The sequence below is a fragment of the Hydra vulgaris genome, chromosome 12 (genome assembly GCF_038396675.1).
Source record: "Hydra vulgaris chromosome 12, alternate assembly HydraT2T_AEP".
NCBI classification, from domain to species: Eukaryota; Metazoa; Cnidaria; class Hydrozoa; order Anthoathecata; family Hydridae; genus Hydra; species Hydra vulgaris.
Window position 1 is genome coordinate 43,896,065 of NC_088931.1, and position 26,436 is coordinate 43,922,500.

A 26,436-nucleotide genomic window follows, 5' to 3' on the forward strand; every position below is an offset into this window, starting at 1 on the left:
GTTGGACTAAGAGAGATCAAATTCACAACCAAAAAAGCAAATTTTCAAAGAGATAGGCATTGAAGAAAACTAGTAATCAACTACAGAAAAAACTGTAATACAACTATAGAGAAAACTGTAAATTTATTTGTAAAACCTCTACTCCTTTTTCATAATCTAGTAGACAATCAGTAATGAACTACTACTACTACTACTACTACTACTACTACTACTACTACTACTACTACTACTACTACTACTACTACTACTACTACTACTACTACTACTACTACTACTACTACTACTACTACTACTACTACTACTACTAATACTACTACTACTACTGCTACTACTACTACTACTACTACTACTACTACTACTACTACTACTACTACTACTACTATAACTTGTGCAGAAGAGCCCTAGTGTTACGAATTTTGACATTGAGACAAGAGAAGTGTAAAAATGTTATTTAAAACAATTTTTTTTAAATTGTTGAAAAGTATTAAGTATTTTTGTTTTAAAGTATTTTTTTTAACATAATAATATTTTGCTCACATAAAATTAACTTTGTAAGTCCATTGTGTCATTCCATAACTAATAAATAGTACTCTGATACCATCGTAAGGAGGTTACATAGTGGTGACTGACAAGAGTCATTGTATACTTTATAAAAAAGAATGTAACAGTAAGTTTCCTATTGGCAAACTTTGTCACCAGGAATAGTAAAACCTGATCAATTTATATTCTTTACAAAAATCCCATATACTTCATAGCAATAAAAAGTGTCCTCTGGGTTTTTATCTTTTACAATTAATGTACCCAGCAATATATACTAATGACATTTTAATATCGACAGTTAATGAATCAGGTAAATTCTCAACAATGTTGCAAATAGCCTCTCTTGGTAAAAATTTACATTTTGGACAAGAGTGATCTGAACCAAGATTGATTAACATATCTGAATTATTCCTAGACTTTAATAGCAACTTTGTACAATATATAGTTACTTTTTCAAGAACTTGATACTTTGACTGGTAACATTTTGTAAATAAATTTTGGTCCATTGAACAAAGTTACAATCAAAAAGCTCAGTACTGTGTTTGCTAGTAGATGAGATTTGTTAACTGGTTTACCAAATATGCCGCTATGGTACTGCACCATGTGCTTAGCATTATCACTATAGTTTATAGTAGTTATAGTATATTAAACGTTAATTTTTATTTAACATTAAATAATTTTAAATTTTTGTTGTTATATAATTTATAGTAGTTATAGTATGTTAAACGCAAATTTTTATTTAACAGGAACGTCACCCTATAGTTATGAATTTTTTTATAGCTTTTGTAGTCAAGCATGTGAAAAAAAATGGAAAGGAGAAGGTGTCAAAATAGACACTTTTTTTCAAGCAGCAGTTCTCTAAGAAGCGTCAGATTCAAATATACGCAGATAAAAAAGATAAAAATGGTCATAAACTTTTTTAAAGAAGTATTTTACATAAAAATAGGAAGTGTCAATTAATATTGTTGCCCAATGTGGCGTGAATGTATCATAATTTTATTACACTGCACTACTACGTTTTTCTGCTGTAAATTTTGTGGCATATCTAATTTTGTAATATAACTCGTGCACAGGGTAAATTTTTTTGAAGTCGTCCTAATTCTAAATATGCAATTTGATATACATATTTCAGTTATTTACAAATATGGGTTTGCATATTTATAAATAACTGAAATACCTTTATAATTAAAGTCAGCCAGAACTTGGTATTTACATTTTAGTTATATTGTTTAAAATAGTGATTTCTAGTTTACATTTTAAACGATTTTTACATATCTATATCAATTAAACAATTTTCACAATTAATGCGACTGAAGTACTTAAAGGGAACAAAATCATGTGACAATAAAATCAATTTTATCTGTATAATTTTTTAAGTAAAGCGCATTTTACATGCACTGCTTTATTTTCAGTTTCAAAAAAATGTCCTGTTATTGAAAATCGGTCTTGTTGTTGTTAAAGTTGCGTGAGGACTAGGGTGTCCCATTCCCAAAAAATTTTATCACGCTAAATTGTGGTTTAGACTAAGGGGAAAAAAATGTACGAAGTATTTCTTTTTAAATAAAAATTTTAGGGTCCCACCACTCAAAAAAATGCTAAAAAATCTGTTTTTGCTGTCTTTTTTAAGAATTTTTGCTTAATATGTTAACAAAGGTATTCCATAATAACTTTAACACAGTATTATTTACTATCTTATTGTTGTATAAAAAATTCGACTTAAAAAAACTAATTTAAGAGTCCCCTCGAATTAAATAGTCTAATTGTTTTGTAATTTTGCAAAGTAAAGTCAGTAAAGTAATTTGCGCCAGAGTTTCTTAAACTGTATCATTAACTATTATTAACCGTGCAGGCTTAAATGCAGGACAAAATAAAAATTTTCACGTTTAAAAAAATTGTTTCTTTTTCAACGACAATAAAGTTGTTCGTAGCAAAGTTCGTTAAACGTTATCTTAATTAGTTAGAAACTCAGTCATATGCTTTTGCTGCTGTTTGTACTGTGTTTTTTCTGTGGCCACCACAAAAATGAATCTACCTTCTAAACTATCAACACCTAGTGAACCTATAATAATAGAGAAAAATTATTTAGTGAAAAAAGAAAGATCCTCGCAAAATCATCATTAAGATTACTTTAATGGATTTGGATTAAAGAAAAATTATTCAGTAAAAAAAGAAAGATCCTTGCGAAATCATCATTAAGATTACTTTAATGGATTTGGATTAGAGAAAAATTATTCAGTGAAAAAAGAAAGATCCTTGCGAAATCATCATTAAGATTACTTTAATGGATTTGGATTAGAGAAAAATTATTCAGTGAAAAAAGAAAGATCCTCGCGAAATCATCATTAAGATTACTTTAATGGATTTAGATTAGAGAAAAACCAGATAACAAGCGCATTGATTTTTTTATTGCAGTTTTTAATGGTTATGTTACCAGTATGTTGAAAAAAAGTAAAGTATTTAAAATGTATGTATGAAAAAAAATGTCAGAGAAAAAAAAAGACTTTTGGAATCATTGAACTTGGAACAAAATCATGTGCCAATTAAATCAATTTAAATGATTATATTTCTTAGGTAAAGGTGTGACAATATTAATGACAAGAATTATAAGTTTCAGCATTTAATAATATAGTAGGGTCATTCCATGCCAAGTGGTGCAAAGGTCCCTTATGGACCATCTCAGATTTTATTGAAATTTTTTAATTTTGTACATATATATGTTAAAAGCATGTTTTAAAAATTTTAGATCAATATCTAATATGGTTCTTGAGAAAACGCTATTTAAGTAGTGGGCTATTTTGCATAAAATTTCACTCTACAAGAAAAAAGGGTTTTTTCATCATTTTTAACAGCCAATAACTTTTGAACAAGTTAGTTTTATGCTTCAATTATTATAAGATAGCAAGTGTGCTGTGGATACTTTGAAAAAAGAAAAAAATATTATTTCTGGCATCTTAACTTTTTCCATAATGGCGGGCTAAAGTTGATTTTTTTGTTTTAAGAATAAGTTTTTTTGTGATTTTAAAGACCTTAATCTTAAAAACTAGTTACAAAGTAATACAAATCAAATTGCCTGCTGATCTACATGTGGTGGATAAACATTTTTAAAAAAATCAGTTGATTAAAGAGCTGCATTCAAAAGTTATAGGTCTCCAAAATGAGTCAGATCGAGATTTTCGTAAAATTGATCTGTGATACAAAGCATCTGTTACCTAAGATGGCACTTTTTTTTTTTTATAAAATTTTTTATACGCATCAATTAAAGACTGTTAATTAATAAAAACCAAAAAAATTAATGGGCGCTTATTTATAACCCCCAAAAGGTAGTCTCTAAAAGTCAGGTAAATTTTCCATAAAATTCTGAAATTGACATAATAAATAAACGCATTGAAATAATGTTATTTATTATGAAATATCAATTAAAAAATATCAATGCTTAAAGCCTTTTAATCCCTTTAGATAAAGAACTTTTAAATCCCAATAGATAAAGTCCCCTCCCCTCTGTCCCCTCCCCTCTTTATAATACAATAATTTTTTTAATGAAAAACAAACAAAATGTTTTTAAGAAAATAAACAAAAATAATAAAATTTACAAAAAGTTAAATTTCTCAAATAATAAAATAATCTCATTGATTTCTTTTAAGTCAATACTATAAAATCTTCCACTGTTTGACTGGACTTTAAGAGATTGCACTTTGCATAAAATATGCATTAGAGGTACCCAACAAAGATCATCTCTGCATGGCCACGTAAACTTGTTACATAAAGACTTTTTCATGAATTTCATATTAAGATCTTGATGCTCTTCTGAAATACTAAGAATATTTCCTAAATACCATTGAGCATCGTAAACGCAGGCCACATATTCTCCTGGTGAGTAACTGGAAATTTTATTAATATAAATTCTGCAAGTAGAAAAATCCACATTAGTGCAAATAATATCAAATGAGACTTTTCTTATTTTTATTGAGGTAAGTGACATTGGGATAAAACTGTGGTGGTTTCGTGTCCCAGGTATTGTCGAACAAGAACGATATCTCTCTTCCAAATTGAAGTTTGTAGTATGTGTTTCTATTGAAACTTTGTCAACAAAAAAAAAAGATATTCCTTTGACGTGTTGAACACACCAGCTGTACATTTTGCTTGGTGTGTCAATAGGATTGTTTAGTGATTGTAGACTGGCTCGTGCAACAAGACGTTTCACTGTTCCACCAACACCATCACAAGGGCTTTTACCATGCGATGTTGCAAAAAAGTGCCACTCTGATAAGATTTTTGTAATTTTTATATTGTGATGCAGCTCCATCACTAAAATAGATAATGTGTTCAAATGTTTGTAATTGTTTAAGTTTATCAATAACATTACCGATAAAGCAATGAACAGCATCTGTTCCATGTTTCAGATGATCTGATATAACACAATAACTTTGACTATCAAGTTTTCCATCTTTTATAAAATTTGCAACAAAGGGGTGCACAGTTGCTTGGCTGTTATTCCAGTGAAAACCTTGCACTGCATCCTGTATTAGAAAACTATAGTTTTCTGCAAAGTCAAGAAGAACCAAAGCTTGATTTTCTTTTAAATTAGTTTTCAAATGTTGGTAGTAGGTGGCTTGACTTTTTGATATAAAATGATGCACTCGTAAACTATCTAACTGTTCATAAACCATTTCAATAAATTCATCTAAAGGTAGAGTTGCTGGTACTAAAGTACATTGGTAATTTGATTTTTGCCATTGATAAAAGTTAACTTCACTAATTTCTTTTTCTGTAAACAAAGTGTCAATGTAGTCTAACAAAACCTTTTTAGCAGGACATTTATCGCAGCTATGCAGCATACAATCTCTATTTTCAATGCTACAAACCATTAATTTTAATAAGATTTTGTAATCAGAAATTCCAGGAATTTTCTGTACAAGGAGCTTTACATTTTGATGGTACTGGCAAACACAAACTGCATGCAGACCAGAAGCACCACCCACCTGAAGGGACCACTTGGGCCTTAGCTCACAAAATTTTGAAAATCCAACTTTAAGATAATTATATTTCTTTTTAAACTCAATATGTAGCTCTTTCATATTGACTAGTAGAAGGCACTTTTGGATATGTTGCTTTTTACTATCTACTTTAACTGAAACAAACTCTTTTTTTCCTGGACAAACCCTTGAATATTCATCGCATTCGTAGAAATGAACAACCTCTGTAATTACATCTTCGCTTAGTTTTCTACCCGATTTTGGAGAAGGTTTTGATAGTATTCCACTTTTTTTACTTAATTTTCTGGCTTGTACTACAGATCTTTTTGAAGTAAAAAAAAACTTCTGAGTTTTCTCTATTGACCAACTGTCTGAAGTGAGTGTAAGAAGTGTGATTTTTTCAGAATTTGACAATGTTTTTTCAAATTTTAACTTAATTTGAGTCATAATATTGTCTAAATCTGTGTTTGTTTTTTTCAAACATTTTTTTGAGGGTGATTCAATTCCACAAAGTGCAGCTATTTCTAAACCTAGCACATTGGCAACAGCCTTTTGTGTATGAGCTCTTATGCTATCAATTTTACGCTTTCCATATGCAACTCTATCTTTTTTTGAAACAAGTTTTAGAGGTGAGCATCCAAAACTTGTAATACTTGAATTAAGATCTTCTTTTAATGTATGGTTGTCAACATAAATTTCTTTTTCTTGGAGTTCATTTTCTTTTGTATTATGTTTGCAATTCAGAACTTTTCTGCAACTAGTGCAAATTTTTTGACCAGTTATTAAACCAAAATCTTTGGCATATGAAAGACTGATAACTCTAAGAGAATCTAAAAAATAACGGAAATAATTATTAAATATTTTTTTTTAATTTATTTAGTGTTGTTAAGGTATTTTTATTAAATTAAGATATTAAATATTGAAACTTACTTTTCACATTTTTTGCGTGCTTGTTCAACGGATTACAACAATACCTGCGATGTTCATTCTCATACCTCGACAAGTAAACTTTCTCGTGATAGCTACAAATAAAATCTATGGGATTTATTTTGCTTCTTAAAGAAATAAGCTCTTGGTTTAGTTTAGACAGTCCTTGGTAGCGTTTACTTTTATTAGATAGATAGCACTGTTCATTTAATGCTTTACCAATACAGCAAGTAGAAAGCTCAGGCATATTACTTATTATTAATTAGTTCTAAAATACAACAATTTGGTTTTATTAGTAATTTTTAGATTGACATACTAGTAATATAGAATTAAATGAAACAATAACTAAACTTTTAAAAAGTAATAATTTTTTATGAAAAATTTACCTGACTTTTAGAGACTACCTTTTGGGGGTTATGAATAAGCGCTCATTAATTTTTTTGGTTTTTATTAATTAACAGTCTTTAATTGATGCGTATAAAAAATTTTATAAAAAAAAAATAGTGCCATCTTAGGTAACAGATGCTTTGCATCACAGATCAATTTTACGAAAATCTCGATCTGACTCATTTTGGAGACCTATAACTTTTGAATGCAGCTCTTTAATCAACTGATTTTTTTAAAAATGTTTATCCACCACATGTAGATCAGCAGGCAATTTGATTTGTATTAACTTTGTAACTAGTTTTTAAGATTAAGGTCTTTAAAATCACAAAAAAACTTATTCTTAAAACAAAAAAATCAACTTTAGCCCGCCATTATGGAAAAAGTTAAGATGCCAGAAATAATATTTTTTTCTTTTTTTAAAGTATCCACAGCACACTTGCTATCTTATAATAATTGAAGTATAAAACTAACTTATTAAAAAGTTATTGGCTGTAAAAAATGATGAAAAAACCCTTTTTTCTTGTAGAGTGAAATTTTATGCAAAATAGCCCACTACTTAAATAACGTTTTCTCAAGAACCATATTAGATATTGATCTAAAATTTTCAAAACATGCTTTTAACATATATATGTACAAAATCAAAAAATTTCAATAAAATCTGATATGGTCCATGAGGGACCTCATTAAAATTTGCACCACTTGGCATGGAATGACCCAGTAATAAAGTACACATTGAAAAAAAATTACTAAAATAATAAATTGCCTTGAATTGTAGAGATTGTTATTACAAAGCATGTGCTTTCCTGTTTTTTATTATGTTCTACTCGTAAATCAATTTAGTACAGCTGGTCTAGAATATTTAAGCTATACCTCCTCAACTATTTATATATACCTTGCTCCTCGCTAACTAAATAAACAAAAAATTATCAAATTATACATAAGCATATATATATATGTGTGTGTGTGTGTGTGTATATATATATATATATATATATATATATATATATATATATATATATATATATATATACACATATATATATATATATATATATATATATATATATATATATATATATATATATATATATATATATATATATATATATATATATATACACATATATATACACATTTATGTATATATATTTATATATATTTAATTCAGAAAAAAATAAACTACACAAAACTTAATTTTAAAGTCTTTTATTTGTCTTTTAAACTTGATAGATTCTCATCACATCAATGCTATTCATAAATGCTGATAGGTTCTCATCACATTAATCCTACCTGTTTGAAAAAGAAAAAAAATCAAATAATAAATTAATCAAATTAAACAGCTTTTGTAAAAAATTGCCAAAAACTATACTAACAAATTAAACCTACTAAAGTTCAAACAAATACTTTGCTTGTTAAATGTTACTTTGCTATTCTGCTATTCTTAATAAATATTAAATAACTAAATGATAATTTGATTTAAAATAATGATTTGATTTAATGATCTTAATTATTTAAAATTATTATTCTTAAACTTTTTAAAATTTAATTTATATGTAAGTTCAACTTAAATATAAATTATATGTAAGTTAAACTTACTTTAAGTTTAATTTACATATTTTGTAACTTTGGTTACAGTAACCGAAGCAGCATATCAAAAATAGTGTCTACTTTATACATAAAAAAAAGCCTCATCTACTAAACACACTCAATAACAATATATAATAAAAAAACTCAATAACATAGTATATAATAAATAATGCTTCAAGTTTATTGTAGTATTATATTTAAAATTTAAAAGTAAACTTCAAAATTTAATAACCATGATATAAAGGCAAACAAAAAATATTTTAATACTAAGAATATTTTACAACCTTTTGAAATTCTTTTGTCTTACAGTTCTCATCTTTACAATCAACGATTAAACCCCAAACTGTTTTACAAAATAAACTAATTCTGGTTGGCTTTTCAAAAATGACGTAAACCGACTTTTAACAATAGGTTCATTTGAAAATATAACTGATGATAGATACTTGTATATAAGCTGATTCTCATTCTCTACAAATTCTTTTTGTGTTCTTTTGAATGTGACTTCTGGAGATGGTGCAACATAATCAAGGTCAGAAAATTATCTGTTTTAACATGATCTGCACTTTCAAAAAACTCATCATTTACATTTATTTTTCTTTCTTTTTTATCTTTTTTATAAATTATATAACTTTGTTACAGGTTCACCTTTCTTCTTTTTTTTCCCTGCAATTTCATCATTTTTTTTTTGATTGTTTCAATTTTAGGCTCAATTAAACTTTTTCAACATTTGGTGTGGAAGTTATACTTCTTTTACAGATTGTATGTCTTACTTTATCCAAGACTTTCTTCAAATCACTGTCAGCACCTGAAATCTTTTTTCTTACATCCGCTATAGTAATCAAGCCTTTGTTTATCTCGACATTAAACAAGTCTATAGGGGTGTTTATTTTATCAGTAACATTTTTTAAAACTCCATCAGTTGATCTTTGTACAGAAGTTAACGCAGTACACATGCTTGATGCAGAATTTTGTGCATCATACAATGCAAATTTTGTTTCAGCAGCTTTCAAGCTGTAATACGAGTGGTGTGCTGTTTAAATGTAGAAATTTACTATGAATTTTAGTTGTAGTGTATTTTCTCACCAGGGTTGGATTTGTTGCAGAAGAATCTGAATTCTTTTTGCCCAAAGCAAAATAGGGTAAACTGCGAGGATATCATTGATGAATCCATAGCTAAACCACTGAAACTTAGGAAAACAGGTTCCTTATCAGTTGGATGAGATATGTCTTCAAGCTTATTCTTAAGAAACTCTATGTAAACTGTAACTTCATTGTACAGTTCTACAGTCATTGTTATGTTATCAGGTCCTTTGCAGCTTGTTTTATATTTTTTAACACTAATTGTATAGCCGCTAACATTATGAAGAACTCTTCTAAATTCACCAATAGTCATATTGCACCAGCCCTTGATGAATTATTGAATAGTATGTAGGTTAATAAATATGATCTGGCTAAACAATAATTAGACATTTAAAACAAAGTTACTGTTATTGTAGCTTTTTAAAATTTTCTTTGCCCTTTTTACATAATCTGAAGCATCAAGTTTAGTGATTTCTTGCTCAGATGGAAAGTTGTGAAAATCTTCCAAATCTTTCTCATACTGCCTTTCTTGAATGCCTTTCCATAAGGTACGCATCTATTGTTTAATCAAAATAGTTTCACATACTCATCATTAGTAATGATATCATTTCTTTGTCTCAAAATACAAAAATCTAAAAATATTTGTATTGAACCTAAATAAGTTTTAATTGTTCCAGGTTGTTTCTGGTCACTTTGCATTTTCAACATCCATGAGTTTAAAAAAGAAGTGCAAGCAAGATGCTTATAATTAATGTCATCGTCTGCAGCGTGTTGCACTACACCCATAGTTTCCTTTTTATGTTTTTTAGCTGTACGCTCAGGTTTGATCTCACCATCTGGACTTTGCAGTAAAATTACAAAATCATCTAAAAATTATTTTTCTTCAGATAAAGTCATGTAAAAAATCTGCTTACCATCATCAAAGTCAACAGATAAATTTTCATAATCTTCTTTAGAAAATCTTTTATAAATATATATATATATATATATATATATATATATATATATATATATATATATATATATATATCATCAGTATACATCATTTTGAGATGAACAAATAAGTTTTTGCATAATAGTTAAAATAATTTCTAGGAAATTTAGACACCTTTTTTATAGCAGAAGCTTTGAGTTTTGAAATGACCTTTTAAAACAAAAATAACAATAATTAATTTTTTTTTTTAATAACAGCAAATACATATTTACAAACCTATGATTCTTTCTATTTATGACTTCAAAATGTGATGTGTCACTAAATACCTCATGAGGCCAATGATTTCGAGTCTAATCAACATAGTTTTTACACCAAGTGAGTCTCTACTTTTTTTATTTTAATAACAACGTTGTTTATGTGTTTTGCAACTTTTCAACCCTTTTCTAACAAACAACGCTTGCAAAAATGGTTTTTTTCTTAAATTAGGATTTGATTTAAAAACTACTCTATATCCGGCTTTTCTAAATATTTTCCTTAACTTTGGTGATAGTGAAGGTATCCACGGTAATGATACTGTTGGGAGAGCATTGTTCTCAGATTGAATTCTATTGTTCTTTACAGACCATTTTTTCCTAATTTGATTTGCAATACTTTTTAGTTGGTTTTCAGTGTACCCATTTTCAATAAAAACTTGACTAAGAAAGTTTATCTCGTTTTTTAAATGTGTAACACTACATATGTGTAGCATATGAAGTATGCCCTGTTAACATAACCTTTGAATATAGCACATAAAATTTTGGGGTCATGATTCGCTTCTTTTCTGTAGACTTTAAACTCATACTTACCTTTGCTGTTATTTATTATTGTTATATCTAGGAAATGTTATGGCTTTCTGTCTCAAATGAGTATTGTACTGTTGGGTGTTGTTTATTTAAGATTATTTTGAATTTCTCTGCTTCTTGTATGTTTGAAAATCTAGCATGGCTATCATCAACGTATCTTAGATACGATTTTAAGTCGAGAGGAGGATTTAATGTCATTGCAATTTTAAAAGCGTTTTCTTCGTGATGTTGTAGAAAAAATTCTGCCAATACAACCAATGAAAGACCAATAGGACTCCAATTCATGGATCTCATTGTTCCACAAAAAATAGCAGCGATGTAAACAAAGCTCTATAAGTGTTTTTGTTTCTGATATAATAAGCTTGGTAGAACATCTGTAGGATTCATCTTTATTTAATTGATCTATAAGAATTAAAGTAGCTTCTTTAAGTGGAATTAATGGATACAGGTTTATTACATCGAATGAAACTTGAACTTCATTTTTGTCAACACTATTTAAGGTTGTATTGCTTTAACTAAGTAGTTAGATATTCCATAATTAGGCGTGTCGATAGTTGATATAACTATTCTCATAGGGTAAGCTTTTTCAGGCTTGTGAGCCTTAATTAGACCATACATACGAAGTGGGATTGAATCACTTGGATATATACTGTCATTTTCTGTTTTTGAAAATCTTTGTTTTTTATTAAGTTGTGAGGGATCTTCACTTAAAACTTTTTTTTGACTAATTTGATCGCGAATTCTTTCTAAAGCTTTTTTTGTGTTCAATTCTCATAAACCCATTACCCTTATCAAACGGATATATATCGACAAGTTTATTTTCCTTAATTTCCTTTAGAGCTTTTCTTTGCTCTGTTGTTAAGTTTTGGCTAATTTTTTTACCCATTTTAAGTTCTTTCAAAACATTTTTTCTCAAATCCTGCGCATTTTCAATTTTGTTGTTAAGTTTTGCTCTGAAAAAATAAATTGGGAGAAAACTAAAACTCTTAAAGTTGAAATAAAAAAATTCGACCGTAAAGTATGTGAAGCACTTGAAATACAGAGGCACCAATGTTTCCCCTCAAATGGCGGAATAAATCTCGATAATGGGCAATTTGTCAAAACTAAATTTTGGACTCCGTTTCTTATATTCTTATGTAAAGAAAAAAGAAGCCATTCAACTGCTGACACCAGTTAAAAAATTTGTTAAACTGTTTTTTAACGTTCAAAAAATTTTGTAATATTTTACGAGCTGATGATGCTGGTGTCCATAACCAGTGAAAATTTTTCAAAATAAATTATTATTTGTATTAAGAGAATTCGTATTGTTTGATGTTTTCTTATTAATATATATATATATATATATATATATATATATATATATATATATATATATATATATATATATATATATGTATATATATATATATATATATATATATATATATATATATATATATATATATATATATATATATATACAGGGTGTTCGGGATAAATTTGACATAGTTATAATTGATTATATTTTTTTGTAGATTAGAGGTATTAATACACACTACAGGTCATTTAAAAGTTTTAACCCTTCTTCATTCATATACAAGATGTCAGAAAGGATGGATGACTGGAACTTGCATCATGATGATTCGTGCCGTGAAATGAATGTTGCATCCTCTACTATGAAGCTTACACTCAATGAAGACCTTCGCTACTACTCATACAAGCGCCACAAAGGTCAGCTACTCACAGAAAAGGCCCGTGAAAAACGTTTGATAAACGCGAAGAAACTTCTAAACAAAGTTAAACATCCTGTAGAACCACAAACAATCTGGTTTTTTTCCGATGAGAAAAACTTTTGCCAGGATCAAAAACACAACACGCAGAATAACAGGTGGCTTGCATGCAGTACAAAGGACATTCCTCGTGTAATGCAGACTAAATTTCCCCAAACTGTGATGGTTTTCGGATGTGTATCCTCTGAAGGCGATGTGATGGCTCCGCATTTTTTCCAAGAGGGCCTCAGGTTGACTTCAGATGGCTACGTGGAGTTGCTGAACACTGTAGTCAAGCCCTGGATAACAAGGGTAGCCAATTGTAGGCCGTATGTATGGCAGCATGATTCGGCCCCTTGCCATACCTCTGTGAAAAGTCAAAAATGGTTGTCTGAAAATTTCTACGACTTCACCAGTCCAAATGTTTGGCCTCCAAACTCCCCAGACCTTAACCCCATGGATTATTTTGTATGGGGCGCAGTTGAAAAAGACACCAATCGCACTTCCAGTAATACAAAAGCCCAGTTAGTGGATAAAATTAAAACAGTTTTTGAGGCCCTTCCCAGGGAGCATTAGCTTGAGGCCCTTCCCAGGGAGCATTAGCTTGAGGCCCTTCCCAGGGAGCATTAGCTGTAGCATTAGCTTGTTCGAAATTCCGAAGCAGGATTGAAGCAGTAATCGATGCTAATGGTGGTTATTTTGAGTGAATTTTGTTCATAGTATTGTAATTTACTATGCCTGTAATTTTTTCGTCAACTCATTAAATTTAATAGATACAAAGAAGATTTTCCTTTTTCTTTCGAAACTGTCAAATTTATCCCGAACACCCTGTATATATATATATACACTCGAACCCGAAACCTCTCGGAACCGAGAGGTTCCAAGTTCGATCTCCACCACGTCCCTGGTAGTACCGCGCTTAACTTGTTTCTCCATGCAGCGGCCTTGTTCGTCAAGGTTTATGTTTCGAAGTTATAGAGTTGAGAGAGGGTTATAACCACTGTTAAGTAGCCTCCTCATCTGTAGTGGCCTTCTCGGCCTTGGGGAGGTGAATAACAAAAAAAAAAAAAAAAAAACAAATATATATATATATATAGCATTACAATATAAAAATCACTCAAAACTTACCTTCAGTGACAACATTTTCTGCATTTGCCATAACTTCAATACTATCTATATAATGAAAAAAATGCAGACAAAAATAAAATAAAAAAAGTGTAACAAACATAAAAAATTAGCAATATATATCTTGTCAATAATATCTTAAATATATTGAATTACATATGTTTTAGTAGGATATCTGAAACTATAGAACAATCATTTGAACTAAACACAAATTTTAAACATAAATGGAAAAAAATATTTTCAAAATAAATATATGTTAGTATATTTTTACTTCTAAGTTGTGAAATAGTTTTTACATAAAAGCTTTTATAAAAAATTACCATAACAAGTTTTGCAAACAAAATTTTCTTCACCAACTGTGCTACCTTTGAGATTCTATATTCACAACACATGTGCATAATACACAAGACAAACTTCTAAAAAATTCTTGATCCATTGCTGATTTTCTTAAGCTATATATATATATATATATATATATATATATATATATATATATATATATATATATATATATATATATATATATATATATATATATATATATATATATATATATTTGCAAATGAGATGCTAACAAAGGGAAGACACATGAAACCATAATAATATCTGGTATGCTATCTTTGAGTCACACCTTTACTATGGATACCAGATATGGGGACGGAAATATTCTATAAATAAAAGAGCCTTAAAAGTATACAAAAACCGTCTATGAAAATAATCAATTAAATAGCTGTGACAGTCTATCAAAAATAATGAAATTAAATCAAATGATCTACTTGCTGAACAATGCCTTTGCATGAGCAATTATAAACAGAAATAAATTCAACAAATAAAGTTTCAACAATTAATTCAAGTTTACAGTTAATATTAACAACCACAATCTTAAATCAGTACAAAAATCTCATACCAAACAAGTAAACAGAAGTATGTTTATCAAACAAGTAAAAGAGTTTATCTTGAAAATACTAAAATAAACTACAAAATAAGTATTTGAGTATGCATATATGTGTAAGTTTATACTAATATATATAATATATATATATATATATATATATATATATATATATATATATATATATATATATATATATATATATATATATATTTATATTTATATATTTGAATATAATCCTTCACGCTCTAAAGGTAACTGTTTTAAAACTCATTTTAAACTTGTTTACTTTCAGTATCAAAATGCGTAACATGAGGGCTCAATATAGTAACGCTAGGGCTCAAAAAGTAACATAAGGGCGTTTTGCGTAACTTCAGGGCTCTTAAAATGTAACTTGCGGGCTCACAAAAACTACTACTACTACTACTACTACTACTACTACTACTACTACTACTACTACTACTAATCTAGTCAAAAAATTTAAGTTCTTTTAATTTTTTTAATACCTTTATTTTTATTAACTTAATATTAACATTACTGTTTGTTTAAGGTTCGATGTTTACCAATGTCAAGCGCTGTTAGAGACACTATAGGGCAAGCATTACAGTTTGTCAAATGCAAAGTATCTATTTAATGGCATTTATTTCATAGACTTTTTTAGATAATAACTTTAAAAGACTGTTTTAGATAATGTTTTATTGAGTTGTTATGAATTAGTATTTACAATTTTTGCAATCAGGAGTTAGTATTTGCAATATTGGTTGTCGGAAATCAACTTGTAACAATGGTTAGACCAAAGAAGTTTAGTTTACATCCTTCAGGTTTTATTTAATTTTAACTTTTTGTGTTCAATATTAAAAAAATGAAGTATTTATTTTTTTGTTAGTAAAAGTAATTTTTTATAAATAACTTTATTCTTTGGTATTTTTTAGATCTTCATCTAGTATTTAATCTTGTTAATGCTTCAAAAGCATTTCACTCAGCAGAGTCTTGGACACCAATATGCCTGCCCCGTTTTGATAATAGTGGTTATTTATATGCTCATATATCCTACTTAAACGATGATTCACCTGCTTGTCTTTTATTATTATCATCTGACAGAAATGCATTTTTTCCACTTTCAACATGTAAAGCAAAAATAATAGAGGTTTTAACTTGAAATTTTTAATTTTAAATTTGAACACATCATATATTTCCTTTATTTAATTAGAAATACTTCTCATAGCGTTTAGAAAAGTACAAATGTCTTGAATCCCTATCAAAAGCTGCCAAAGTTGATAGTTATAAAATTGGTAGGGCTTATAATATTTTTTTAAATATATGACTTTTAGTCACTTCTACTATTTTTGACTCACATCTACTATTTTAAGAGTCACATCAACAATATTTAGAGTTACATTTACTATTTTTAGAGATACATCTACTATTTTTAAAATCATATTTACTATACAACCCTCGGAATCAGGAAAAATGAGGTTGGCAATAATTTGCCGACCTCAAACTGTAAGAGGTCAAACTGTTAAAAGCCAACCCTAATTCCGAGGGTTGTGTATATATATATATTATTATTATTATTATTATAGTTAAACATACATTTAATTTAAATGTGTGTTTATTAATAAATGTTTATACTCACACACACAAATGTATATACATATATATATATATATATATATATATATATATATATATATATATATATATATATATATATATATATATATATATATATATACATATATATATATATATATATGTGTGTGTTATATGTATATATATGTTATATGTATATATATACATATATACAAGTTTAAAAAATAATATATATTTATATATATATTAGAGTAGCTTGAGTATTCATTACACTATATATATATAAGACTAGCTGGAGTTACCCGGCGTTGCCCGGGCCAATATTTAAAAGTAAGTGAGCATCTGGAACTTTGTTATACTAATTTTGGGCTATGCACAGTAAGATTGTGCAATATTTTTTAGTGTTGCACAATAATCCCACAAAATGTGACCCTGTTGGTTGAAGCTATGAAATAACTGAAAGACATTAAGGAAGAAAAAGACATTTTGTTTATTTTCCACTTAAAAACAACAAATTAAGAATTTCCAAAAGAACATTTACTCAAATTTTTGAAAGGATAGCTTTGATGATGAGTCGAATTCCATTGCAGAGCTTGGGACTGTCGAGGTTGCGAAGGAGAATGATTGGTGCTCTAACTTTCAGGTGAAGAATGTGAGGAGGACATCTAGATGGTTCTAAAGAGTTCAGAAATTCTGTTGGATAGTTGACAGCTTCACTGGGGTCCATAACCATGTCAATGGAGTTGTAGGACTTTTCATTGCCTGGGAGCATTTTCTGGATCTGCATATTGATCTTGGTGACAGACTCATTTTTGGGAGCCAGAATAGCTCTCTCACAGATCCAGTCATGTCTGGTGAAACTCTGCTGGATGTTGGGAAACACCTTGACAATGAGTTCCTCTGCAGAATCCACCAGTGTGCAAAAGTTGGCAGGGAATTTAATGAGCCCTGTCTGCACATCAACTGGTGCCTCACCATTGCAAGGAGCTGATTGGAAAAGGCTCCTGCTGACAGATCACCAGACAACTTTACCCTCATGTTTGTTGTCAAATGAAGTGTTCTGACACTCCTCCACAGGTAGGAAGCTTTTAGGTTTTGCCAAATTGCACGGCTGAGGCTGTAGAGCCACACTGGATCCCATTTTTGGGCCCCCCTGACCCCAAGGGTCGGGGTACGGGGGCGATTTGTGTAATAAAGGTTGAGTGATTGTTAATTAAAGTTTTGTGCAATTTAAAATTTTAGTTTTAGTTTTAAATTAAACATGAAATGCAGTAGTGGCGTGGTGGTAGAGTGCTCGCCTCATAAACGAGAAGTTCCAAGTTCGATCCCCACCACATGGTAGTACTGCGCTCAATTTGTTTCTCTTTGTCAATGTGAGTGTTTCGTAGTTATATAATTGGGAGAGGGTTATGACCACAACTAAAGTAGCTTCCTCTTGGCTTTCTTGGGCTTGGGGAGGGGAATTAACATCCTGCAATGTCAAATAACTTTCCATCTTAGTAATTAATACTGCTGAAATCTTTGATTTACCTTTTCTTTTAAGAATCATTCTCAAAATATTGTGCAAAGATCCTACTTTCTGCTGCACTCTATGCATAGTAACAGTTGAAATGCCAGATTTCAACCAGATGTCAATAACATTTTCAGAATCTATAGAGACTATTGTGATTGAGTTAATACTCCTAGGAAGTTGTAATTTAACAAAAGAATAGTGCTGCATAACTTTCATATTAATTGGAAGTAATTTCACATTTGATGCCATAAACTAGTCAGCTTTGATTTTGTAACAGTTATAGTTAACCACAGAGATTAGTGTTATTAATTTTATTAATATATATTCAATTTAATAATAATACGGTAATAACTAAAAATAATAATACTGTTAAATAGCCTAAAAATGTCCATTTAAGATCCTGTGGCAGCAATAGAAAGCCATAAAAAAAACTTGATTACTTCTCCATTTTCTATATTATCCAATGGCAACAAGTTATCATATTTTAAAATAAAAGTTAATAATTTTATAAAAAAAGTTACTAAGAAATTTCATAACGATAAAAAAGCCTAAACATGCAGAAATGTGGTTTATTTCGATTTTATTATTAATGATTAGAATAAAATCTTAGTTTTTCTGTTTTTTTTTTTTTTTTTTTTTTTTTTTTTTTTTTTTTTTTTTTTTTTTTTTTTTTTTTTTTTTGCATTTATTCGGAATTAAATAAAATTTTATTTTATTTAATTTTTTTTAAATTTTAAGTCTTCAAAGTTTATTTAAATTCTAGGTAAAATAATTGAAATAAAAATAAATTAAAAAAAAAAACATCAAAAGGAATGTTTATATTTAGTTAGATAAAACACTTTCGTTTTAATATTGTATTTTTAAAATTAATTTGTTCAAAATTTACAAAAAAAGATTGCTTTGCCGAGTTTTTTTAACTATTTTATTTAGAATTTTAATTAGAAATTTTCTAAACAAGTTATTTTACAAAAAAGACTTGTGAAGGAGTGGTAATATTCCTGTGCAGTACCCAAAGTTTTTTATGTTCATAGTACATTATTAAAAAATTAGGTGTTATTTTCAAAATCCAAAACAAGCAAAAGATATGAATGGAAATCATAATATTCATGTTATCACATTTTGAATAACATTAACTCAGGCTGTAATGTTTGTCTTCACAACATGATGATCATATTGCTCCCTAAAACTTCTTTATCCTAGAGCATCAATGATTTGCTCTGGCAAAGAATTTCAGTGTTTAACTATATGATTGGTAAAGAAGTTTTGCCTCTGTTTGCAATGCTTCACCAGTTGACAATTAATTCGTATAGCTTGAACATGAGTACCACCAGCAGGTCCATCACAAAGAAGGAAGGAAAGCAACTTTAGTGGATGATCCCAGTTAATGAGATCAATCTGATATTATTTAAAAAAAGTTGTATCATATCACTTCTGACCCTTCTCTCAGTCATGGTGGTAAGTCCTAGTGCTTTGATTCTATCTTTGTATGGCAGTTTTGATATTGAAAAAAAAACTTTGTAGTTTTTTGTTGAATGTTTTCTAGAATCTGTATGTCTCTTGCTTGGTACGGTGACCATGATTGAATTTACAAATTCTAAATATGGCCTTTATATGTTGTATATAGCAATCTCCACAGATTTAAACCTCTGTGCTAAAATGCTTTTTTTAAAACTCCAAGTATTTAATTGGCCTTCATAGCTAGTACTTCATTGGTCTTCATAGCAAGTATTTGATTGGCCTCCATAGCAGCTGAATCTACTTAAATCTTAACTTTAAGATATCCAAAATGAGTACACCTAAATCTTGTTCAATATGAGTAACAACTAATGTGACTTGTGTGCCATTGTCATCATACATATAGTATTAGTGATTCGATTTTTTTTTGTTGACCCACAAAATGTTTGACCCACATTTAGCCAATTTCTTTACCATTCGACAGCTTTATTGATATCAACTTGTAAAAATCCACACAGTAGGCTGATTACCCAATTGATTTTGCTATCATCAGTATATAATTTTATATTTTGTGTCAAATTATCTGGCAGGTCATTAATATACAACACAAAAAGAAGGGGCTAGAGGACTGATCCCTGTGGAACACCACTAATTAGATCTTTCCCATATGATTTATTTGATTCTATTTTGACTTGTTGTTGCCTTTTATTTAGCCAGGCTTTAATCCATGCTAGAATCTGACCATAAACACCATATGCATAAATTTTATGTAATCTAAAAGGCACTATACACCATATACACCATATGCATAAATTTTATGTAATCTAAAAGGCACTGTATCAAAGGCTTTTTCAAAGTTGATAAAAATGACGTCAACAGGATATCCTTGATGTAAAGCCTCTGTAATGATGTCAAGAGTTTCTAACAAGTTAGTCATGCATAATTTTTAAAATACAAACCCTTGTCGTGTGTTTGAGATGACACCTGTAGCTTCACTGTGATGCATGATAACCTCCCAGATAATTGCTTCTATTACTTATCCAGGAATTAATGTTAATGAGGCTGCAGTTTGTAGCAAAATAACTGGAGCTTTTTTAAAAAAATTGATTTACTTTTTTCCAAGTGAGCATGACCTTGTGGTGTATGACCAGGAGGTTGACCTGTTTTTAGTTAAAAAACAGTCTGGCTGTGATGGTCAAGCTTTATAGAAGAATTAGAAGGTAATAGCTTTATCAGCTGTTGATTGATTTGTGAAGATAGATTGCAATTCTTTGGCTGACTCTGTACCATTAATGGGTTTAACACCATTAAGTAGTCGATGAATGACAAAGCGAAAACGCTGATCAAGAAGGCCAAGTGTATTCAATTTGTTGTTCTATTTTTTTCTCTTGGTATAGTTCATTGAAGTTTGTTTGTTCTGATTCTGTGAGGTCCTTACTTGTGTATTTATTCTTATAAGCTGGCATTGTGTGATTACACTCCTTTGATAGTATGCTTCCCCTGTCAGATGAATCTTTTAATTGAATTATGCTTGGTTTATGAATATCATTATTATTCACTGAATTGACATTTTTAGGATGAAAAACAATTTACCTTGACAATGATATCTTTATTGATTCCAATAGCCTTAAAAGATTCAGCAACTCTGTTTTTATTTGCCACATTATCTTGGCGATCTTGAATACTAATCCCAGACACTATCACATTTGCTCGCTTCTTTAAAATATTTAAGTAAAACCTTTTTTTTTCTGTTATAATTTTAACTAGTTTTTTAATAATTTAAATGTTTGTTTTGCTGTTTTTATTATATTTAAAATTTAAATAAGGCGTATGTTTTGCCCTTTTTAATTTATTGAAAATAGCAAATAAAATTGGGTATTAAAATTCTGAGGTTGGAATATATATATATATATATATATATATATATATATATATATATATATATATATATATATATATATATATATATATATATATATATATATATATATATATATATATATTAAGGAAGGTCTTGTACTTTTTAAAAGTATTTCACTTGCTGTGCCCTCAGATTGTCAGGAAATCGTGTCAGAAAATTGCAACCATCATTGCAAACTATTAGAAAAATTCAGTTGTCAGTTTAAATAAAAATCTATATAACAATTGAGAAAGGAGTGATTTTATAACTTTCCAGTTTTTTTTATGAGAACCAGATTTTTTTTAGCTTTTTCTTCATTTAAAATAGGGATGTTTCTGTCACATTACAACAAGCAAATCACTAACAAAAATTTGCAATTACTAAAGTTACATTTAGAAACGCGTAACATATCTACAATATGCGTAACACAAGACGACAATATTTTTCCTTAAAAAAGAAAAATCTGCGCTTTCACTTTTTACTTCAATTTTAGTTTACACCTATTAACTTCAATTTTTAGTTATAAAATATTTTAATATGCTAAATATATACCAATGGTAGAAGAAGAAGGGCAGAAAATTTGATCCCCAGCAGTTAAACATAATACCTTGAAGATTAAATTAAAAAGTTAGATTGATATCTCAATTAAACCATTACTTTTTTCTTATTTTTCTTTCAATTTTAATATTATAAAAATGAAGCACACAGCTCACTCAATTTTTCACCTAAATTCAACACACAACACCCAATTATAGGATGTTTTATTCAAATCTCAAAAGTTTGAGGCTAATAAAATTATTTAGTTATCATAATATTTTCAGCTCCACATGTGCAAAAGAATCTGGATTGCTTTCAATCATATCAAGTTCCTGACAAGATAAGCTCTTAGTAGCAGGAGGCTCATAGTCTAGTTGATAATCAGAAACTAGCTCTTTCTATGTATCATACTCAATATTCAAATTTTCTATGTTTGGAATTTTGTTAACTCTAATGCCTTTATTAACTGAGGCAGGTGGAGAATTGTCTCGATTTTAATATCAGCCTAACTGCTCTAGTTCATTCATCTTTCAAATTATCTACAAGAAAGAATAAAAGAAAGTTTTCTGTGAGAAGACTATAAGCATTTCTTAAAACAACAGGTAGTGTAATGTCTTGCATAGATTAGTTAAAAGTTTTTATTCTTTTTAAAGTTGTTTGTAAAATCTTGGCCCTTCAGTAAAGTTTTTAAATTTTTAAGTTTCAAACCAAATAGAACCATACTCTGTCTGTATGTACTTTACAATTTCTTTAAGAACTGGAGTAGGTTATTTTTATTGAGTACAAAACTAAAAATTGTATCACTAATGTCAGCCACCTGCCATAATTACTAGACCAACTTTATAATTAGAATATATTGGGTTTACAGTACCTAAATTTACATAGATATTTTTTTCATTTTGACAATAAATTACAATTAAGGTAATAAATAAAGTAAATATATGAAATTATCAAGAATTATAATAAATATGAAAACCGCAGATTGATTTATGTTTATTTATTGAAAAGATGCTTAACTGAACTTATACCACATGCGTTCTAGAAATAATCTTTAATCAGAACTCAAGTCATTGACACATTCTGTTCTGGAATAACTAAACAAATTAAAACAGGTTCCAATTTAGCAATTGATTTATTAAGTGGTCTTGTGCTGCACTTTTTTATTTTTTACCATAAAATGTTGTTTAAGTGTTTGTACTGCATTCTACTTGTTCTATAATATTGTGCAAGTGTACTGCATATGTTGCAAGATATACTGCAATATACTGCAATAAACTAAACTACCTTTATCATCTTTACTACCGCAACCAATACAAGTTAAATTTTATAATATTATATTCAGCAACTAATATGGGAGATTTTAAGAACACAGCTTAATTAAATTACTAAAATTTATTAAAATAACTGGATAATTTTAAAATAAAAATATTATTAGAAAAACTTTTTAATCAGAAATCATAAATTTATTTTTATACTGAATCAGGTCATATTAATATCAAATGCAGATGATTTGGCAATATCAGATGAAGTAACTGCAACGTTTTTTGGGCGCTTTGCAAACTTTCATCTTTCATTTTATTTATAAACTTTGGCATATATATAATTCTGACATATATAAATTTTGCCGAATGGTCACACACGAGCAGTGAACGCCTGAGGGAAGAAATGAAATACATTAGAATAAAGGAGAATTATTTTTCAAACAAAGCATATTTTGACAGTTGTTAAGACAAAAATAAAGATTAATAGAGGAATATTTAAAATAAGACAGACAATGCATCTAAACAGTACTAACAATAATGATAATAAAAAAAATAAATTGTTATATAAATACTAATATGAAATAAGATAAACAAAATAATATATCACCAAACAAAAAATAAATAAAACAAAAAATACATTAAAAATAAAAAGTATGCATACAACAATGAAAGGCCTCAGAATGGAAAAAAAACATTAATGCCAATGTGTAAACATAATTTGTGTAGTGATTAAGTAATAAACATCTCCTCAGAGTCGCGTCTATTATTACTGGCGTTTCGATGAGGATCAGCACTTATAACTAGTTTATCCCGTATAATTTTAAAATAAAAATATTATTAGAAAAACTTTTTAATCAGAAATCATAAATTTATTTTTATACTGAATCAGGTCATATTAATATCAAATGCAGATGATTTGGCAATATCAGATGAAGTAACTGCAACTTTTTTTGGGCGCTTTGCAAACTTTCATCTTTCATTTTTGCTTTTTTTACAGCACTCTTATCTATTGGTTTTAACTAAATTTTTTTTAAAAATTATGTATTTCTCAAGTGGAATTCGAATAAGTTGAAACAAAATATCATAAATTTATAATAACAGAAAAATTGCAGAGATACTCTTATATAACTACTTTAAGAAGAAAGTTTAAAGAAACTACATAGTATGTAGAGAAACTTTAGAAAAAGTAATCTTAATTAATTTTGAAACTTTAGAAAAAGTAATCTTAATTAATTTTGAAACTTTAGAAAAAGTATTCTTAATTAATTTTGAAACTTTAGAAAAAGTAATCTTAATTAATTTTGAAACTTTAGAAAAAGTAATCTTAATTAATTTTGAAACTTTAGAAAAAGTAATCTTAATTAATTTTGAAACTTTAGAAAAAGTAATCTTAATTAATTTTGAAACTTTAGAAAAAGTAATCTTAATTAATTTTGAAACTTTAGAAAAAGTAATCTTAATTAATTTTGAAACTTTAGAAAAAGTAATCTTAATTAATTTTGAAACTTTAGAAAAAGTAATCTTAATTAATTTTGAAACTTTAGAAAAAGTAATCTTAATTAATTTTGAAACTTTAGAAAAAGTAATCTTAATTAATTTTGAAACTTTAGAAAAAGTAATCTTAATTAATTTTGAAACTTTAGAAAAAGTATTCTTAATTAATTTTGAAACTTTAGAAAAAGTAATCTTAATTAATTTTGAAACTTTAGAAAAAGTAATCTTAATTAATTTTGAAACTTTAGAAAAAGTAATCTTAATTAATTTTGAAACTTTAGAAAAAGTAATCTTAATTAATTTTGAAACTTTAGAAAAAGTAATCTTAATTAATTTTGAAACTTTAGAAAAAGTAATCTTAATTAATTTTGAAACTTTAGAAAAAGTAATCTTAATTAATTTTGAAACTTTAGAAAAAGTAATCTTAATTAATTTTGAAACTTTAGAAAAAGTAATCTTAATTAATTTTGAAACTTTAGAAAAAGTAATCTTAATTAATTTTGAAACTTTAGAAAAAGTAATCTTAACTAATTTTGAAACTTTAGAAAAAGTAATCTTAATTAATTTTGAAACTTTAGAAAAAGTAATCTTAATTAATTTTGAAACTTTAGAAAAAGTAATCTTAATTAATTTTGAAACTTTAGAAAAAGTAATCTTAATTAATTTTGAAACTTTAGAAAAAGTAATCTTAATTAATTTTGAAACTTTAGAAAAAGTAATCTTAATTAATTTTGAAACTTTAGAAAAAGTAATCTTAACTAATTTTGAAACTTTAGAAAAAGTAATCTTAATTAATTTTGAAACTTTAGAAAAATTAATCTTAATTAATTTTGAAACTTTAGAAAAAGTAATCTTAATTAATTTTGAAACTTTAGAAAAAGTAATCTTAATTAATTTTGAAACTTTAGAAAAAGTAATCTTAATTAATTTTGAAACTTTAGAAAAAGTATTCTTAATTAATTTTGAAACTTTAGAAAAAGTAATCTTAATTAATTTTGAAACTTTAGAAAAAGTATTCTTAACTAATTTTGCTCTTTGGGGGACAAACACCTACAAAATGTTTTTTACTGCAGATTAGATTTTTGCATCATTATGGAGGGAACTTCAGCTAAATTACATCTGCAGGCAGATATGTCATAAAGGTTTTCCAATACACTATATCAGCAATTTGAGGTTCTATTTTTCACTTTTTTTCTTTAATAAGTTTCATTTTGTTATATGTTTTGACCAGTTTCAAATAAATTGACCCATTTGTTATCAAAGTCAATTTTGGTTTATATTTAACCAAGTTTTTAAAAGTCCTTTTTGAGTTTTTGAGTTTTATCAACTGTGTCAAATTTTTTTTATATTCAAATTGCACAACATAAAAGTATCTAAATATATATTCCATATTTTTATAGATATTTATGCTGGTAATTATGTTTGGTATACTCCATATGTTGGTAAAATGCTAGCAGGAAAATCTTTTTAAACTTCCAATGAGTTTTTTAGAAGTTTGCCGTGTTTTTGGAGCCATTTTTCAACAAGTTTTAACCACATCTTTATTTTTGTTTAACCGCTTGCTTATTTACAATATTTTTTAAACAAATTTTTTCCACGTTTGCAAAAATTTCTTTTTTCTTTTGAATTGTGAATGTCGTAAAAAAA

At 27.9% G+C, this 26,436-nt stretch overlaps 2 protein-coding genes across 2 annotated transcripts in view; one reads left to right on the forward strand and one right to left on the reverse strand.

Annotated features, from left to right (window-relative positions):
- The window catches only part of LOC100201404 (protein SAND), a 123,386-nt gene that overhangs the window by 63,037 nt on the left and 33,913 nt on the right, over positions 1–26,436 (forward strand). The window contains exons 10-13 of the mRNA XM_065813382.1: positions 15,586–15,657; positions 15,775–15,856; positions 15,968–16,182; positions 16,261–16,327. Of these exons, the coding sequence (XP_065669454.1) occupies positions 15,586–15,657; positions 15,775–15,856; positions 15,968–16,182; positions 16,261–16,327 (436 nt within the window). The remainder of the gene's footprint in view (positions 1–15,585; positions 15,658–15,774; positions 15,857–15,967; positions 16,183–16,260; positions 16,328–26,436) is intronic.
- On the reverse strand, positions 4,651–6,687 carry LOC136089115 (uncharacterized). Its single transcript, XM_065814840.1, has 2 exons — positions 6,444–6,687; positions 4,651–6,343 (listed from the first exon to the last, which is right to left on the reverse strand). Exons 1-2 carry the CDS (start codon positions 6,685–6,687, stop codon positions 4,770–4,772), a joined length of 1,818 nt encoding a protein of 605 aa, XP_065670912.1. The 3' UTR covers positions 4,651–4,769.